At 40.7% G+C, this 15,285-nt stretch overlaps 1 protein-coding gene and 1 long non-coding RNA gene across 5 annotated transcripts in view; one reads left to right on the top strand and one right to left on the bottom strand.

Moving 5' to 3' along the window:
* Positions 1 to 11,021, bottom strand: part of LOC109502934 — a 250,792-nt gene extending 239,771 nt beyond the window's left edge. The window contains exons 1-2 of one of the 4 annotated variants that reach the window (XR_006583427.1): positions 7,716 to 11,021; positions 7,123 to 7,248 (exon numbers count right to left, since the gene is read on the bottom strand). This is a non-coding gene — a long non-coding RNA (uncharacterized LOC109502934). The remainder of the gene's footprint in view (positions 1 to 7,122; positions 7,249 to 7,715) is intronic. The other 3 variants (XR_002744512.2, XR_006583426.1, XR_006583428.1) reach the window with 3 other exon arrangements.
* The window catches only part of ST8SIA4 (ST8 alpha-N-acetyl-neuraminide alpha-2,8-sialyltransferase 4), a 100,184-nt gene continuing 90,410 nt past the window's right edge, over positions 5,512 to 15,285 (top strand). Inside the window, 4 exon segments of the mRNA XM_003981165.6 lie at positions 5,512 to 5,693; positions 5,695 to 5,781; positions 5,783 to 5,973; positions 12,833 to 12,964. Coding sequence (XP_003981214.2) covers positions 5,574 to 5,693; positions 5,695 to 5,781; positions 5,783 to 5,973; positions 12,833 to 12,964 — 530 coding nt within the window. The 5' untranslated portion in view covers positions 5,512 to 5,573.

Genomic DNA, 15,285 nt, shown 5'->3' with positions numbered 1-15,285 from the left:
ATTGACTAATACACCAATATTGCCATTCTTAAAATGTCATGGGTTCTGGGGCGCCTGGGTGGCGCAGTCGCTTAAGCGTCCGACTTCAGCCAGGTCACGATCTCGCGGTCCGTGAGTTCGAGCCCCGCGTCGGGCTCTGGGCTGATGGCTCAGAGCCTGGAGCCTGTTTCCGATTCTGTGCCTCCCTCTCTCTCTGCCCCTCCCCCGTTCATGCTCTGTTTCTCTCTGTCCCAAAAATAAATAAACGTTGAAAAAAAAATTAAAAAAAAATAATAATAAAATGTCATGGGTTCTAATAGCAAGAAATAATTGGAATTTGAGATAAAAAAACATTCAGAAATATGTCAAATTCTGAATCAAAGAGTGAAAAAAGAAATGAACCAAGGAAGAAGTAAATAAATGAAGAGATAATCCATGTTCACAGAAAGGAAGACTCAATATTGTCAAGATGTCATTTCTTCCCAACTTGCTCTCCAGATTTGATCCAATTCCAATCAAAATCCTGGCAAGTTAGTTTGAGGATATTGACAGAGTGATTCTAAAATTTATTTGGAGAGAGAAAAGACTCACAGTATTAGAGGACAACAAAGACAGAGGATTGACATTTTGAGACTTCAAAACTTATTATATAGCTACAATAATCAAGACAATGTGAAACTGGTGAAAGTATAGACTAATAGATCAGTGCAACAGATAGAGTGCTCAGAAATAGACACATGCAAGTATAGTCAACTGATCTTTGAGAAAGGAGCAAAGATACCACAGTGCAGAAAAGATGGTCTTTTCAGCAAAGAGTGCTGAAACAACTAGACATCCACATGCAAAAAAAAAAAAAAATCTAGACATATACCCTACACTCTTCACAAAACTTGACTCAGAAGTTAACAGGCCTAAAATAAAATGGTAAACTATAAAATTCCAGAGGATAAAACATGAAAAAATCTAGATGACCTTGAGTCTGATGAAGACTTTTTAGATCAATGTAGGAAATCATCGATAAAATGGACTTAATCAAAATTTAAAATTTCCTCTCTATGAAAGACACTGTTGAGATAATGAGAAATAAGCCATTAAGTGGAAGAAAATATTTGCAAAAAAATATGTGATAAAGGACAGTTATCCAAAATATACAAAGAACTTTTAAATTAAGAAGAACAACCCAATTTTAAAATGGACAAAAGATCTGAACAGACACCTCACCAAAGAATATATACAGATGGCAAATGGACATATGAAAAGATGTTTCACATCATACCTCATCAAGGAAATACAAATCAAAACAATAATGAGATACCACTATATACCTATTAGGATGCCCCAAATCCAAAAAAAAAAAAACAAAAAAAACCAAAAAAAAAACAAAAAACCTGAAAATACTAAATGCTGGCGAAGATGTTGAGCAACACAAAAACACAAACTCTCATTCCTTGCTGGTGGGATGGAAGATAGTACAGCCACTTGGAAGACAATTCAGCACTAAGAACAAGTTTCTTATAAAGTGAACCATAGTCTTACCATCTATCTTATCAGCAACTGTACTCTTTGGTATTTACCCAAACTGCACATGGATGTTTATAGCAACTTTATTCATGATTTCACAAACTTGGAAACAACCGACATGTCCTCCAGCAGGTATTTAAGTAAATAAACTGTGATATACCCAAACAATGCAATTTTACTGTTAAAAAACAAAAACAAAAACAAAAAAAAACTTTCAAGCCATGAAAAAAATATGGAGGAATCTTTAAAGAATATCATTAAGTGAATGAAACCAATATGAAAGGGCTTTCTGTATAATTCCAACTATATGACTTGTAGAAAAGGCAAAACTATGTACACAGTGAAAATCAGTGGTTGCCTGGGGCTGGGGGAGCAGGCATGAATAGCCAGGGCACAGAGGATCTTTAGGGCAGTGAAAACTGTATGATACTATAATGGTGGATACAGGTCATTATACATAATACATCGGTAAAAGCCCGTGGAACGTACAAGACCAAGAGTGAACTCTAATGTAAACTATGGAGTCTGGATGACAATGATGTCAGTGTAGTTTCATTGATTTTAACAAATGTACTGCTCTGGTGTGGGACGTTAATAGTGGAGGAAGTTGTGCATATTTGGAGGGGAGGGCATATGAGAAGTCTCTGTACTTTCTGGTCAATAGTGTTGTAAACCTAAAACTACTCTAAAAAATATCTGATTGAAGCATGCCATAGGCTATTATACTATGATACTGCATGTATTTACCCATTTCTTTCCAGCTAAAGCAGAGGGCACAGCCAGCAATTAAAACATGATTCACATTAAGTTAAAAGATAAAGTAGCATTTTAAAAACAGCTGCCATTACTTGCATTATTTATTCATCAGGTGCTGTGTAATTGCAGAATTGTGCTGAATAAAGACAAATGTGTTCTCTTCATTGAAGAACTTACAGTCCAAAGATAGAAGGGAAATTTAGAAACATCTTTAATGTCTCAGGATCATCAAATGGGGCATGCTAATGGAAGGAGTTGAGTCCAAAAGACTCTTATGTGGATAAGACTTCTTACTCAATATTTATGTTTATGGTTCTTGTACCTAATAGCATATTGAGAAGAATCAGACTATCCTCACTTTGGCCTAAGTGTTGGCCTATGTGTTTTTTTTTTAACCTGGTAAATTGTTATGGATGTATATTTCATAAATCTAATCATATTAAACAAATGACACTAAATTACACTCTAAAACCAAAATTGTTCAACTATGGGAAAGAGTAATCTCTTGAGTGTCACTAAAACTATTATCAGTCATTCAGAAGTGTTCACCTCAATATAAAAGGTGTTATGCTTAATGAATACAGAAATAGCAGCATTATACAACTGGAGAGTTCTTTTTTTTTTTTTTCCTCCTCTCAATGTTTACATTTTCTTACGTGTTCCAGTAACTAATTCTTTGTGTTCTTTTGTTTCACTCTTGGTGGGTTTACTTTGTTTTGTTTGGGCCAAACGAACAGTTTCCCCTAATTTAACTTGAGGCATAATACATAAATTAAACCCACTTTCCTCTTGAAGATATTCTTGTTGCAACTTCCCTATTAGAGAAGACAGTTTGATAATGTGAAGCTATAGAATATTACGATCACACTAAAACCTTATGTCACTATTCTCCTTTCCCACTCCGTGTTCTAACAGTGCTGAACTACTTCAAAGTTCCCCAAAGTACTGGCATTTTATTCTCTGAAGTGCACAAAATCTTGCTTTGTTTGCAGTGTTGTATCCTCCCTCTGCCTGGCTTGCCCTGGTAGATGTGCAAACCCCACTTTATGTGTGCCCTCTTCCAGGAAGCTCACTTTCCTTGCTCCCAACAACTCCATCCACTCCCAACCACTCCATCTGCTGCTCCCCTGCAGCTTACCCAGATAGGAGATACTTAAAATGCTGGCATTAGTCCATGGTGCCACATGGCAACTTAATTCTTTTACAATCTGACCTCCTCTGAGTGAATGAATTCCCTCCCTCCTTAGATGCTATATTTTATTCAGCTGTGTCCCCATGTCCTCACAGATTTCCTGGACCATATTAATTGATCCAAAATATGTTGGACAAATTTCATTAAGTGATGCATATTACTCCATTCCCATCAGCGAGCGTTTTGAGTCCAAAACATATTTGTTTACTGTTTAGAAACCAAATGTTAACCTAAAGAATTTAATTAATTAACCTATAGAATCCTAACCATGCACTGCCCACTCCCTCTCTGCCCCAATTCCCTTTTAACTTAAATAAGAAGCTGTTTTATTCTTGCAGTTTCTGCTAGTTGAGAAGTCAGTGTGATAGAGATGCTAGCGGGATTTGCCTAGACATCAATAAACTCCAAAGGCTCCCGGCGGGCCACTTGTAGTGTCAATAAAGACTCGTAATTACTTGCTCCTTTGAGCATTTTAGACCCAACCCCTTAGTTCACTCTGCTGCGAATAAGAGGCTTGAGAACCGAGAGGCTCTTAACTTCTTAAACCTTAGGCGAAGAATGGCAAACATTGGCAGGTACCTCAGAATTTTAAGCAAAGGTGCTGGCTGCTATAGTTGTTATTTTAAGCTGCTAGGGGACTAGTAACTCAGAACTCCCCTTCTTGCTCAGCTCCCCCCAAGGACTGGTGGTGGGCCTCACCATTTCCGGGCTTGGGGAGGTATAAGCCCCAGGGGCCAAGAGTGGAAGGCAGCTGGAGCCACTGCACAACCCTAAGGAACAAGTGATTCAATTGAGAGAGGCTGTGGGGTGGGGAGAGGAGAAAGCGGAGAACTTGGAACCTTTTCTTTCAGATGGGGTAAATCCTGGCTTCCGGGCAAGATCTCACACTAGGGGTGCCTCCCGACCCATCCGTCCCACTAGCCATGAGGTAAAACCAAACCAAGGCATGGATATAACTAGAACAGCAAGCTTCTCTCTCTTGGTGAGGGCGAGGCCAAAGAACAGTGAAGGAAGTACTCAGACTCACGGTTAACTAGAACTCCAAAGTGCCCCTTCCACACAATACAACAGAAGTAAGGAAAACAGTAGGAGGGAGGAGAGAGTGTAAATCAGAGGCTAAACACACATCACTGAAATTTTTGAGGAAGAACGTGCCCTTCCTTCTTTCCTTTCTTCCTATCCTCCTACCTTTCCCCCTTCTTTCTCCTATGTCTGGGTGTACTTGCATTTAAAGGATGTCCTTGGTGGCTGCTTTTTCGCAAAATTCTGTTTCTCCGCAGTGAAGTTTAAGGCGGATTGGAGTTTCCTTGACTCCTGCGTGAGGAGTTTCCAAATGGCAGTGAAAAAGCGTCACATAAATATCCACAAAGCGCCTAATGACACCTCTGTCATCTGTTTCCTTCAAGATCCTAAATCGGGGTGGTCATCCACCACCCACCCTGAGTGGGCGATCGGCTAATTGGTTCATGTGTGTATGGGTACTTTCCAGATCGAGCTGTGCACCGAATACTAAACGTCCTCCTCCTCCTTCCCCCTCCCTTCCTCGATTCACTCTTCTCGGGAGGGCGTGTGTATGCGCGTTCGCGTGTGTGTGTCCGCGTGTGTATGTTTAGGAAAGGCACTTGGATGAAGCTACCCCCTGGCAACCCACTCCCCCCCGCCCTGCTCAGGACGAAGCATCTCTCAAGCAAGATGCGTCTCTAATCTGTCCCCGGCTGAGGTGTCCTCTCCCCGCTGATAAGGACAGACTATCTCTGCGCTCGTCCAGGGAGCTGATACGTAGGTTTCCCAGGAGGGCGACCTGACTTCCTTCTGGCACGCTGCGTTCTCCCCGGGTTGTGTGACTTGCTGTTGCTTGCGTGCGCGGGTGTGTGTGTGTGTGTGTGTGTGTGTGTGTGTGTGTGTGTGTGTACACGGCTGTGAGCTTGTGAGCTTCCTCTCCCGGCACTGTGCAGGCAGCGCCGGCGACGTTACTCTCCAAGCAGCCGACAGCAACGCGAGGCAACCGCAGCCTCCGCCCCCTCAGTCTGGTGATTGGCTGGTTTTGCTCATCATTTCCCTGCTAGGAAAAGGGAAGGGCCAGTGACGCCCCCGAACCCAGCTGCAGAAGCGGCCGCCACCTCCGATGCACAAGGTGTCTCATCTGAGAAGAAACCTGAGCCCCAGGGAGGAGGCGCGGAGCGACCGGGGCAGGGCTGGCGCGAACCAGGAGGCAGAGCGCTGGGCAGCGCTCAAGGACCAGCGGGAGCTCGGTCGCGGAGAACCCTTGCGACCCGCTCCTGAGATCCCGGCTCCACACTCTCCTCGAATTTTACAGATTTCCCCCGGCGACTGTATCTCCCCAAAACGGAGCCTTTATCCCAAGAGAAGGTGAGGGAGCTGGGGCAACCAGGACTTTCCCGGGCACCCAAGATGCGCTCCATTAGGAAGAGGTGGACGATCTGCACGATAAGTCTGCTCCTGATCTTTTATAAGACAAAAGAAATAGCAAGAACTGAGGAGCACCAGGAGACGCAACTCATCGGGTAAATGCAAAGCTTCATTTCAGGATATAACAATAATAATAATAATAATAATAATAATAATAATAATAATAAAGTCAAGCCATAAATGAAATGTGAATATAGACGGGAGAGTGAGGGTTGGGAGAGTGTGTGTGTTCATAATGAGCTTTTGTGCGTTTAGTCTCATGAATTAAATAACAAAGGCTGTTGAGGTGTGTGTGCTTCTCCCCGGCGTGCTCTCAGTAGGAGTTCAACTTGCCCTGTGTGGTGATGGTGGCAGTTGTGTTCGCGCCGGGGGCTCGCACGCCCAAGGAGAAGTCACTGCAGAAGTGTCAACAAAGAACGTGTGCCTTTGTCCTTTTAATCCCTGGGCAGAACTCAGGAGAGGTGGCTTTATTTCCCATGTGGCTGTCCTTCTTTTTCTGCCCATCACTCTAAGGAGATACTGGAGACAGCCTGGCTTCCTCAAAGACTGAAGTTAAAGCCCAGAAAGCAGGAGATGTGTCTCCACTGATTCTTTACTCTTCTTTTCGTTGGGTAGATCTGTGTATCGTTTGAATTAGAAACTCCAGTACAACCAAGAATTCTTCCCTATTTGCTCTTCTGTGGCAAAACGCATGGGCGTCATGGTTACAGTTTTAGCAACTGGGTACTGTAGATTCTCACAGACTATATTTCTGCTATTTCTTTAGTTTGTCTAAATGAGTTCAGAAGCTTCCCCCACCCGAGTAAGTTCTCTAAATATCACACTTCCTTCCTCCCTTCCCCTGGCTTCTGTTTCTTTGAAGTTTACCCAGGAGGTGGCTGCAACTTTGTGTTGCTTACATATCTTGGAAGCGTTTTCTGAGGATGTGAACCTGGTTGTCAACTCTGTTCAAAGTCCTGTTTCGGAAATCCTCCCTTATCCGGAGGCGTCCGCTATCGGAAACTCCACGCTGGCAGAGATGCCAGCCTGATTTTTATGTTCCCTGACAGTTATTAAAACGAAGACAGAGTCTTTGCGTGTGTGTGCGTGTGTGTGTGTGTGTGTGTGTGTGTGGACTGCTAAAAGGTGCACGCACGCGCGCGCGCACACACACACACACACAAACTTCATGCACTCCATTTAATATTCCTGCTCCTCCCTAAGTAATGAGTGTTTAAGTGAGCAAGATTCAGGCTTATACTTACAGAAAGAATCTTCTGTTCGATCGTAAACTAAGATAGCAGAAGTACAGTCGAAAGGGACTGGAAGGGAATGAGAAAGCTGACGGGCTGGATGGTCGTTATGCATCACAAATCTGTAAAAGGTCTATTCTGGGGAAGAGAAGAAAAGCCGAACTATATGAGGTCGTTTACATAGGGAGTGGGTGGGTTGAAAACGCCGCCTAGCTCAATTGTCAGGAAAGCAGGACTTTGGGCGGGGACGTGGGCATCTCGGGCAGACTTGTGCTTCCCAGGCAGACAAAGGGGTCTTAGGGAAGGTGATAAACGGCGCGCGGGGGAGAGGTGGAGAGGCGGAGGCTGGGCGTCGGGGGGTCGAGGCTCTTTGTTCCCTTCCGGGCTGGTGGGCTCCAAACAGACGCGTGAGCCCAGACAAAGCCGCCAAGCCTCGCCAGGACTCTGAGGGTTCAGGCCCTCGGCTCGCTGACGAGCAGGAGGGGGGAGGACGCGTGAGGCGAGCAGAGGCGCCCCGTGCTGCCCAGGCGCCCTCTCCGGGCCTCCCTAAACCGCCGCCAGAATGGGGGAGCGCACCCCGAGTCCCTCCGAGGGAAATGACCGACCTGGGACACTCCACGTTTCCCGGGCAGCATTCCTCCTTGGCCCTTTCCTGGGCGCCGCCGGCCAGTGGGCACCGCACAGGACGCCGACGAGGGGCAGGGGGCGCAGGCAGGGGCGCCGCGCTTGGGCTAGCCGGGCTGGGTTTCGCGGGCCCCCTCTTGGGGCGGAGCTGCGGTCGCTCCCCTGCTGCTCCGAGAAAGCGTGAGCGAGCGCGTGAGTTAAACAGGAAGCGAGGTACGCACCGGTATTCTCCCCTCCTCCGCGAGAGCGGCAGCGGGGGTGCAAGAATGAGTGGGGAGGCAGGGGAAAGCCTTTAATGCAGGAAGCCGGTCTCCTCTTGGGAAAAAAAAAAAAAAAAGAATCACTTTTACGGCTCAGGCAACCGGACTCCTCCTCCTTAATTAAAACCCGCAATTACGGCGGTGCGGGGGCAGGGCTGAGAGGCAGGCGCCGGCGCCGCGCCTGCACTCGTGCCCTGCAGCGCCCCGGCCGCTGCGGCCGCTGCCCTGACGCCCTAGAGTTGGCGCTGCCGGGAGAATGCGGGCACAGCCAGTCCCGCTGAGCGCTCTTGCCCTTCTCCGTCAAGATGAAACGTTCGGTGGAAAAGCTTGTGATAACTAGTTCATGATTTCGTTTTAACTTCCCAACAGTGCTTCTAGTGGAGGAGTTGACTCACCCAACGATCTAATGATCTCTGTGACTCTATTTCTAACCTAAGCCACTTACAGGGTCTATTTTTAAGATGAGTGAACTAGAGTGGAGATTTAGCCTAGAGCCCCGACTGATATTCCAAAGTCAGGTTAACGGGCAGTCTGCCTTTTGGGAGGCACTGCGTGACTTTGAGAGTGGGCAGTACATTCAATTAAGGGCCTTTCGTAATCCTTGTACCTTAGGGAACCACCCCTCACCACCAAGAAAACACCCTCGTATTTAGCTTCCCTGCTACCATTTGCAATAGGCAGACCTTTTCTTTATTACACGCCCCCCTCTCTTACCTGGAGGTCCCATCTGGAGTCAGCGCAGCGTTGTTCTTACATACAATATTGAGCGGTCATTCCATGCAGAAGGAAAGAGAACACCAGCACAACTTTCCTGCCTACCATCCACATTCTCATATCCCCAGAGAAATACTAGAAGCATGGATTTTATAAGGAATTCTTTGAGAATAGGTCAAGTAATTATTGGAAATTTAACCTTTCATGCAAACAAAACATATCAATTGCCTGGTATGAAGACTAGTTAGTAAAGTTTAACTCAAAAGGCATGGGACTATAAAGTGGTTTATTCTTGACGGACATTTTTTTTTTTTTTAATGGGAAAAATGGCACTTACTTCACAATTGGCCCATGATTTCACTGGCTTTCTGTGATTTGGAGGTATAATTGGAAATGTGTTAACTTAAGGGTCCTACAGGTAAAAACATGTGGGTGTGCTCATTTAATAAGATAATGTATTTGAAAGAGTGGTATACACTTTAATATCATACAAATACTTGTTTTGATTGTGACTTCTTAAAATTTCCACATACTGTGTTCCTAGTTGACCGCAAATGACACTAACTTAATTTTCTTATCATCTAGAGATTTCCTTTTGGCCCATGTATGTTAGACTGTCTCACTAAATGATCGCCCACCCATATTAATAATGAAACATGATAATATTGACAGTGGAAATAAGCATTCATAGAATATTACCATTGTCAGCAAAGTTGGTTCCAGTTAGTTCTAGGGTAGAACACACTAATAAATCTAGAAACCCAGAATCTGCACTTTACGTGTTTTATTTGGAATTCTACTAAAACCTTAAGCAGTAGGTAAGGTAGTACATCTCATCTTTATTTTTAGTTGTTTGATGCTTAGGGAATGAAAACACAAAATTGCCTGCTGTTTTTATTCAGGCTTACTTTTGTGTAAGTTCTCTTCTTTTGAATGACTTTTATAATTTTGTATTAAGGAGGAAATTTAACCTAATCTGTGGGGAGCACATTTACTCCAAAGCCAAGTTATGAGGACTTTTCAGTAGGGTTGAATGAAGGTCTTTTGGGACCTAATCTCAAAAAACAAAAAAAAATTAATCATATTTGTCATATACTGCAGAGTTAATAGAATAAGTTGTAGTGATGCCTGGCAACTCATATTTTGAAGAGGAAAATATTTGTAAGAACTGGTGACATAACTAATGATCAGTTTCCGTTACTACTTTCATATAGACGATCTTGTAAGTAGGTTTTTCTTAGCTCAATATAAGCAGGGATACTTTATAATATCTGTTGCTTTATGCTGCATTATTTCCTTAATGTGTTTTGTGATTTTTCTCTTTAGAGGTATATGTTGAATCTTCCTGAACATAGCCCTATGCAAAAGATATTATCAGTGTGCTGTTTAGTAATCATGTTTGATCTGGAATGAAACACTAGTAGAGGGTAGCAACATCCTTCATGCCTTGCATTGAAGGAAAAGCCTTTTTAAGACAGAATACTACCAAGGTCACAAATGAAACATCCCTTGGGACCCATCTAACTTTGTACAAAGAGATTTGCTCCAGAGCCTCAGATTGCACTAAGCCTAGGCTTCTTACACAGAAATTCCATCCACCTCAAGAAGAAGTGGGACTGGTTGTAGCTATTTTCATTTAAAGTTCTTTCCAGGAATAAAGCTGAATTTTGGCTTATCACCAGTTCAATGAAAACTATTCAAAGAGCAGAGCAATGTGGTTATATTTCATTAGTATAAAACTGATTTAAACTTTTAAATTACTTTTTTTTAATCCTACAGGTTCTGAAAAAGACTCCATACAACTAAGTACATCACAGCAATTATTTTGCCATGCAAAATGTACCTTTAGCTACATGTCAATGAAACAATCTTCCACAGATATTTAAAAATGCCTACCCATTTATATATTTTTACTTCTCCTATGAAGGTTTATCGGGGGTAAAAACAATTGTTATAATTATAGCAATCTCTGGTTAGAAAAAGATGATATTAACAAGCCAGTTAATGAGAGGAAGAGTGGCAAAAAATCCCTAGCCTTAAAAATGGTGAGAGTTTGTGCCCATATTCTTGAAGGTATAGTTCCTAAAGTGTGAAGGTTAACTTCTGTATATATCCATATTCTCATTCAAATACAGTTATTATCGTTAAACATGTAACATAAAAATTGACTTCTGGGCCTTTGAGTAGTAAATTTCACCCCATGTTTCCTAGCATCTTTTTAAATTTTTTTAAAGTTTATTTATTTATTTTGAGAGAGACAGAGAGCAAGAGGGGGAGGGGCAAAGATAGAGAATCCCAAGCAGCTCCACACCATCAGCACAGAGCCCAATGCGGACTTAATCCCACCAACTGTGAGATCATGACCTGAGCCAAAACCAAGACTCAGATGCTTAACCAGCTAAGCCACCCAGTCACCCCTATTTCCTAGTATCTTTTTTTTTTAATTTTTTTCAACGTTTATTTATTTTTTTGGGGACAGAGAGAGAGCATGAACGGGGGAGGGACAGAGAGAGAGGGAGACACAGAATCGAAACAGGCTCCAGGCTCTGAGCCATCAGCCTAGAGCCTGAGGCGGGGCTCTAACTGACGGACCGAGAGATCGTGACCTGGCTGAAGTCGGACGCTTAACCGACTGCACCACCCAGGCGCCCCTATTTCCTAGTATCTTAAATGACCTCTATAAAATGATTATTGTTAGCCATGAATAGGCATGCAAGTGCATCATTTTCATCAGCAGCATCGTTTAAAATATTGATTTTTATAGAATTCTAAATTTCACAGGGAGTAGTTGCATGTGATACTCTGAGTTACTTCAGACTGGAACTACATGTTTAAAAAAGAATGCAAACCAAAATACCAAACTATAAGCCTCTAATTACAGAATTCATCTAACAGCTGTTACACAGGCAATGTTTCCATTGATAGTAGGAGAGGATTGCCTACTAATAAATACAGATTTAGACTTTTTGACTGAACAAATAATCGCCTTTTTAACTATATTTTTGAGATTTAAAAAAAAGTAAAAGGTAACATGTAAAGAAATGAATGCAGATACTGAAAGGGCTATACAATAAACAGGTAGCATTTTGTTTCTCTGAGTCTCAGTTTATAGCTAGCTATAAAGTGCCATGAAAATAGTCTTTGAACAATAAACTGTTCTGTTTTAACTGTTCTAATGACACAAATACTATCACGGGTATCTGTCACTATCAGCACTACCACCAGCACCTACCGTGCCACATTATGTGCTTGCCTGACAATATTGACCGACAGGGGTGGCACAGTTGTTTTGTGTGTGTGTGTGTGTGTGTGTGTGTGTGTGTGTGTGTGTGTACGTATGTGTGTGTATAATGTAATAGAAAGTATCAGTAAAAATGGCTAGTGAATAAGTTTTCTTTCTCCTTATTATAATCCCTGTCTCCCTACCACCAACAACTATCAGGAAAGTGTCTCATTGTTGAGATGATTTGAGACTCAGTGTAATTTTAGAAATTAGCACGTCAATAATGCTTTATAAATTACTTTCACATACAGACTCCCACTGTCACAAATTCATTGCATATTAGATAATGTTATTGCAGTTTTCAAGATCAAGCAAGGCCACTGTGGCCTAGAAAGAGAATATTGTCCAAGGACATATAGGCTAGCAAGTGAAAGAATCACCAACATGTCCAGATCACCTGGTATTCCAAGGTCTTCTTACTCCAAAAAAAAATTTCTTTCCATTGTGTCTATATGCCTTCTGTGGAAACAAAATTACAATCTTGAGAGTCACAATTATACAGATGCAGGAGAATTGGCCAAACTTCCTGTTTCTATTGTCTAAACACAACAGGGAGGGGTGACAGAGTTTGAAACAAATTTTTTTTTCTTTAAACACCACAAAAGCCTTTATAGGCAAACTGTTTTTATTTCAAAAAGAATAAGTGTAAATGATTACCCTGATAAAGTCATATTCTCTTAATTCTTGTAGTACCTACCATTCAGCAATGTCATATTTCTAACATGTAGAAAAAAGTTGTATCGACAATTTGTTACCAGTAATCTAAGTCAAATTATGTATTATGCTGCTTAGATAAAATGTTTCCTACTTTCACATAACTGGCATTTTTGTTTTGTTTCAGAGATGGTGAACTGTGTTTGAGTCGATCACTTGTCAATAGTTCTGATAAAATCATTCGAAAGGCTGGCTCTTCAATCTTCCAGCACTCTGTAGAAGGTTGGAAAATCAATTCCTCTTTGGTGCTGGAAATAAGGTGGGTTTCTTTAATAAGCCATAATAAATTTCACATCATGTTCTTGAATACATTGGGCTTGGCAAACTTATATTGAATGCTTGATTTATAGTTTAAGTGTGAATACTTTAATAAAAGAGTGAACCAGCTCTACTTAATGTTGATCAATGAAGGATATGAAGCCATAAAACTGAAATCATTATGCAGTCAGAAATTTAAGGATGAATGTGTGAGTTTTGAATATACTGTCTCTATTCTAATGGAATAAAATATTCAACAGAATACTAATATTTAATAGGCTTTTCTTTTTTTTATTCTATTAGTCAGGGTGGACATATATTTTGAAACCTACCTTTAACTTCCTTATAAGTTTTTCCCTATCTTGTGTTTTTGCACACTGGATGAAAGGACAGCCTATTCAATTCTTATTTTGCTAATTATTATAAGTAAATTTGTTTTACCCTATGAATAGATATTTCTATGTGAGCCCCTGTAATAAGAGTCTCAATGATTATATCCTAAACTGGCAAAAGTCAGAAAGTACATTTTCTAGGGTACTGGTTTATTCTTTACTCTTTATTCTTTATAAGATTTTGGCATTTTACCTGAAACAAGCTCATGAAATCAATCTCAGTGCCTGCATATATCTATTATATCTTATTTTCTTCTAGTATAATCCTATAACTAATAAGAAGTTTAGGGCCAGACCTTCCTGAGCATGGAGGAAGCAAGCAGATCATGTTTCTTTACAACTACATAGCTATATTGGTTGGTATGTTTAAATCAGAGCATTTCAGTAAATCAAACTTGTTTTAAAAGTTTCAAAGAAATATCCTTTACATGATAAAATAATTGCATTTTTATATTGGCAAAATGCTGATTATTCAATGATTGGATATTCCTGCACAGATTTTGTAAGACTAGGTTAGTGGTTAAGTGGATAAGCCATTGATCTGTTTGTTGGGTTTCTATCTACTTGCTTCTTGGATCATACCAACATATAATATAGATTATGACCAACTTGAAGGAAGAGTCTACTACACTCATCTGTAGAGTATGCATAACAATTCTTACAATGAGTTCTAGCAAAGACACTACATGTTGAAATATACTTGGAAGATTGTCTGGAAATTTGTTTAAAAGATGGGTGCCAGGGAAATGTAGGATCATTAGACTACTTTGCTTGAAGCTTTGGAAGTATAAGGAGAGGGAAACAGAAATCAAATCACGGCAATATCAAATAGTGTATGCTTGGTTGCTTTTAGTTTAGGGGAAGTTTTGTATATTTGTGGGCAGAGAATAAGAATGAGGAGATGAGTAGAATCTGATGACAGTTTATAAATTGGTGTCTTCTGGGTAGAATATGGTCAGCAAGCAAGATTTATTTCAACTGTATAAATAAAAACCCTCAAAACCAATATTAAAATTAGGAGATTCCTTATAAAAGCACAGATTTTTGTACACTCTTGAGAAAAGGAAAAATTGGATGACTCTGGGCCTGTATTCCTCCTGAGAACTAGTTATCTGAGGCCGACTGTAGCCATGATCTCTGCAGTTCAGCATTTTTACACCTGGGGTTCATTTCTTTATTGATACATATCTAGTATCTTCCTCACTATCTCACACCCCTATACACACATTTAAATTAAAAACCCTGAAAGAGATAATTATATGAGGAAAAAGCAACAGAATATGGGACTACATAGGGTCATAAATACAGGTGTGTTTTAGTTTAGAACAGAATAAGGATTACTACTTCTTGGAAGTAGATTGGGAAAACAGAAATATGGGTGATTTAAAAAGGAAATATTTAATCTATAGGTGTCTCAAAAAGAACTCTCAAACTGAAAGATTGGGCAAGAAGGGGGCCAATTAGGTAAGGATATACAGATCAAGTAAAGAAAAGTAGTGGAAGAAAGTAAAGTAAAATAAGAAATTTTAATAGTTTAATGTATCTAAGTATGCTAAATAACATATCAGATAAGGTAAAGTCTAATAAGTAAATTCAATAAGTAATTAGCAATAGTTTAATTAATATATATGGCCATGCCTTTCTAGTATCTATACAAAAATGAATACTATAGATCCCCATGAGGATACAGAGATACATTTTGCCATTTTTAAGATATTCAAACTAAGGGTATTAACCATAAATTGAGTGAAGAAATTCATTATTATAATTTTACAGTTTAATGAAGATTATGTTCATATCTTTGAAGGTGATTAATCTGTTTTCAATTATAACAGATGATAATATGTATGAAATGTTAGTACTCTTTTCATATGATTCTCCGTAACAGATAAAGAAGTAAACAATAAAACATTGAGCAAATATTGAATAA

This window comes from Felis catus, chromosome A1 (genome assembly GCF_018350175.1).
Source record: "Felis catus isolate Fca126 chromosome A1, F.catus_Fca126_mat1.0, whole genome shotgun sequence".
NCBI classification, from domain to species: Eukaryota; Metazoa; Chordata; class Mammalia; order Carnivora; family Felidae; genus Felis; species Felis catus.
This window is presented reverse-complemented; position numbering and strand designations above follow the sequence as displayed.